The sequence below is a fragment of the Leptonychotes weddellii genome, unplaced genomic scaffold (assembly GCF_054177405.1).
Source record: "Leptonychotes weddellii isolate Sample4059 unplaced genomic scaffold, ASM5417740v2 HiC_scaffold_5443, whole genome shotgun sequence".
In the NCBI taxonomy this organism is placed as follows: Eukaryota; Metazoa; Chordata; class Mammalia; order Carnivora; family Phocidae; genus Leptonychotes; species Leptonychotes weddellii.
This window is the reverse complement of record NW_028022280.1, coordinates 4862-8475: the sequence shown is the minus strand read 5'-3', so window position 1 is coordinate 8475 and position 3614 is coordinate 4862. Positions and strand designations below refer to the sequence as shown.

General features: G+C 48.2%; 1 protein-coding gene across 1 annotated transcript; it reads left to right on the top strand.

The window, feature by feature from the left end:
- Window positions 1-1924: 1924 nt before the first annotated feature.
- LOC145719587 (UDP-glucuronosyltransferase 1A6-like) lies at window positions 1925-2970 on the top strand. Its single transcript, XM_081811082.1, is given in 3 exon segments — window positions 1925-2362; window positions 2364-2822; window positions 2917-2970. Coding segments are annotated over 3 exon segments (900 nt in total). The 5' UTR covers window positions 1925-1975.
- The last annotated feature ends 644 nt before the right edge of the window (window positions 2971-3614 follow it).

Here is a 3614-nt window from a genome sequence, read left to right as displayed (position 1 = left end):
TAACGACTGAGCCACCCAGGCGCCCCGAGGAAGTCTTTTTTATATGTGTCAGTTTTAGTTTCTGAAAGAGTTCATCTGGATAGACATGGCCCACATAAACAAAAGTTTTGGGGGGGGTCTTCCATTGTTGCCAAGAGGGTAAAGGAGTCCTGAGATGGAAACGTTTGAGAATGGTGGGTCTGGAAGGGTCCAGTTCTTGTATTTCCTTCTGAGCTGCAGAAGTTCCCCAAAAATGCCCTTTCTGTAAAGCAGCAAGCCTCAGTTTCTCACATGTACAAGGATGATCGGACCTGTACTTTGGGGTTTGAATTGTGTGAGATGATAGATGAGTGCTACGGGTTAACTTGTATCCCTGGAAAGATGTGTTGAAGTCCTAATACCCAGTACCTCGGAATGTGACCTTTTTTGGAAATATGTTAGTTAAGAGGAGATCATTGGCGGTGGGTGCTAATCCAGTATGACTGGTGTCCTAATGAATAGGGTAAATTCAGACACAGACATACACAGGAAGAAGGGTGAACATGAAGGTAGAGACGAAGTGATGCCTGCATCTATCTAGTAATGCCAAAGATTGCCAGCAAACCACCAGGAGCTAGGAGAGAGGAACAGATTCTGTCTTGGAGCCTCCAGAAGGACTCAACCTTGCTGATGCCTTGGTCTCAGACTTCCGGCCTACAGAACTATGGGAATACATTTCTGTTTGGGCCAGCCAGTGTGTGATACTTTGTTGCAGAGACCCTAGGACGCTAAGACAATGGGAACCTGTTTTGCAAGCCAGAAAGCATTCTACAGGTGTCAAGGCTCCCGATGCTAGAGCCTCCTTTTTATTTTGACTGCTGGTTGGTCAGTTGCTGTTGTCAAATGCCTTGTCACGGGATGCATTCCCATGGTTTTATATTTCTACATTTTCTTCCCTTTTAATTTTTCCACCTCCTCTTCTGTCCCCTTGTATTCCTCCTATACTCTTGCGTTGACAGTGTAGAGCTGGATCTTTCAATTGCTGAGACTTTAGGGGCTACTTTCTGACCACCAGAGTGCTCTTTAGTTCATATCACATAGAACCCAGCTGCCTGATGACAGCCAGAGGGAGCCCCTCCAAGGGACCTCTCCTGGGCACCCGCGGATTACAAACTGACTCACTAATTTTCACAGGCCTCCCCCCACCCCTCCGGGGGGTGGTACAGAGGCAACTCCCGTTTGAGAGATGGGGAAGTCAGGCACAGAGCAGTGGGAATGCACAGCTCGGAAGGGGTAGGCTGACTCCAAAACTTTTGCTTTTAACTATGGTCAAAGTGGGAATTCTGGTTTTAGAGCATGTATCTTCAGGATTAGATTCCGTCTCTGATAGAACAGAAAGCTCCCCCAAACAGTGGTTTACCCCAGAGAACGGGGGGAGCTAGATCAGACTCCTCTGTGTCCCCTCAGCTTCCTGCAGGCCACTTTTTAATCTAGCTATGGGCTGCGGTAACCGGATCACCAGGAGCTGGAGTAGGCAGCTCCGTTCTGTTGTTTCAAATCTTGAATTTGGCATCTGCTGACACTTCCTCTCGGAGAAAAGTTGAGGAAGCGGAGCAGGGCTAAGAGCTATTCGTCTGTGGACATCATCCCCACGCTGTGGAATCCAGAAAACTCAGGGCAGAGGCCTGCCACCAGCCTCCAGGGCCCTCACAAGCTGTCCTCCAAGTGTGACTGGGTTTGGGAAGGGGAGGCTGAATGGTGGAGAGAAAGAGAAAAATAAACCCAGAAGCTCAGGTGAAATCTGGTAAGAGACCTCATTGGTTCAGGTTCACTTGAACCATAAAAATGGTTAAATATTAATTTAGGTTCTTTTAAAACAAGGGGCAAAATTCAGAGCAAGGAGAGGTGGGCAGGGGCTATAAAGAGCACTAGTTTGTTTAGGGACAAGAGCCAGGAGCCTGTGAGGTTTAGAGAGCGTGAACTGTTTATTCTTGTTGCTACCTGTACTCTCCCCCAGATGGCCTGCCTCCTCCACATGTTTCAGAAAGTTCTCTTAGTGCTCTGGGCAGGGGTTGTAGGTGACAAGCTGCTGGTGGTCCCTCAGGATGGAAGCCACTGGCTCAGTATGAAGGACATAGTTGAGCTCCTCAGTCAGAAGGGGCACAACATTGTGGTGCTGGTACCAGAAGTCAATTTGCTTCTGAAGGAATCCAAGCACTACACAAGAAAAAGCTACCCAGTGCCATTCGATCAGGAAGAGCTGGAGAATTGTTACCACTCTTTTGGAAACAATCACTTTGCTGAGACGTGGCTCCTGAACGCTGCTCAGATGGAGTACAGGAATAGCATGATGGTTATTGACATGTACTTCACCAACTGCCAGAGCCTCCTGGAGGACCCCGGCCACCCTGAGTGTCCTCAGGGAGAGCAAGTTTGATGCCCTTTTCACAGAACCAGCCCTACCCTGCGGGGTCATCCTGGCCGAGTACCTGGGCCTGCCCTCTGTGTACCTCTTCAGGGGCTTCCCATGCTCCTTGGAGCATATGATGAGCAGGAGCCCAAACCCTGTGTCCCACATTCCCAGATGCTACACTCAGTTCTCAGACCAGATGACGTTCCCCCAATGGGTGGCCAACTACCTCGTTAATTACTTGGAGACCTATCTGTTCTACTGCCTGTATTCAAAGTATGAAGACCTCCCCTCCAATATCCTCAAGAGAGATGTGCACTTACCCACCTTGTATCGGAAGGGCTCCATTTGGCTGTTAAGATATGACTTTGTGTTTGAGTATCCCAGACCGGACATGCCCAACATGGTTTTCATTGGAGGGACCAACTGCAAGAAGAAAGAAGTCCTGTCTCAGGTTGGTAGTTTTATTTCTTATTGATTGCTCTGTTTCTTAATGCACAGACATTGTTCTTACACGCTCAATCTTCCCTCACTCATTGCGCTCTTAGCCAACTGTCACCTGTGAGGGCTTCCTGAAGAAGGGGATGCTGGGCTCAGAGTAGAAGGGTATGGATCTGAGGCTGAGGTTCTGAATGATGCTGAGGCTTTGGATAAAGACAGGGGGCATGCCTGGCAACAATAGGAGGTATCTTTAGCTAGGTCACCTGGGACAGTTACAGAACATAGAATGAGCCTTAGACATTTCCAGTCTAAATCGTACAACCACCTGTTGAAGAAACAGATGAAGGCTTGAACAAGAGGATGCATTGCTGAGAGGACAGTCCATGGGGAAACCCATTCTCCCACCTCTGTAACATGCTTTTTTCTGGGCCCACAAAGCAGAGATCATCAAATGGCAGCTAGTGGACCAAATCTGCCCAGAGGCCTGTTTTTTTAATATGGCCCAGAGCTAAGAATGGTTTTTATATTTTTATTTCATTTTTTAATTTTTATTTTATTTGAGAGAGAGGGAGTGAGAGAAGGAGAGAGCAAGTGTGTGGGAGGGGGCGCAGAGAGGGGTAGAGGGAGATGGAGAAGCAGGCTTCCTGTTGAGCAGGGAGCCCAATGTGGGGCTCGATCCCAGAACCCCGGGATCATGACCTGAGCCAAAGGCAGACACTTAACCAACTGAGCCACCCAGTCACCTTGTTTTTATATTTTTAAAGGGGTGTTAAAAACAGCAACCACGAAGAATACGTAGCAGAGA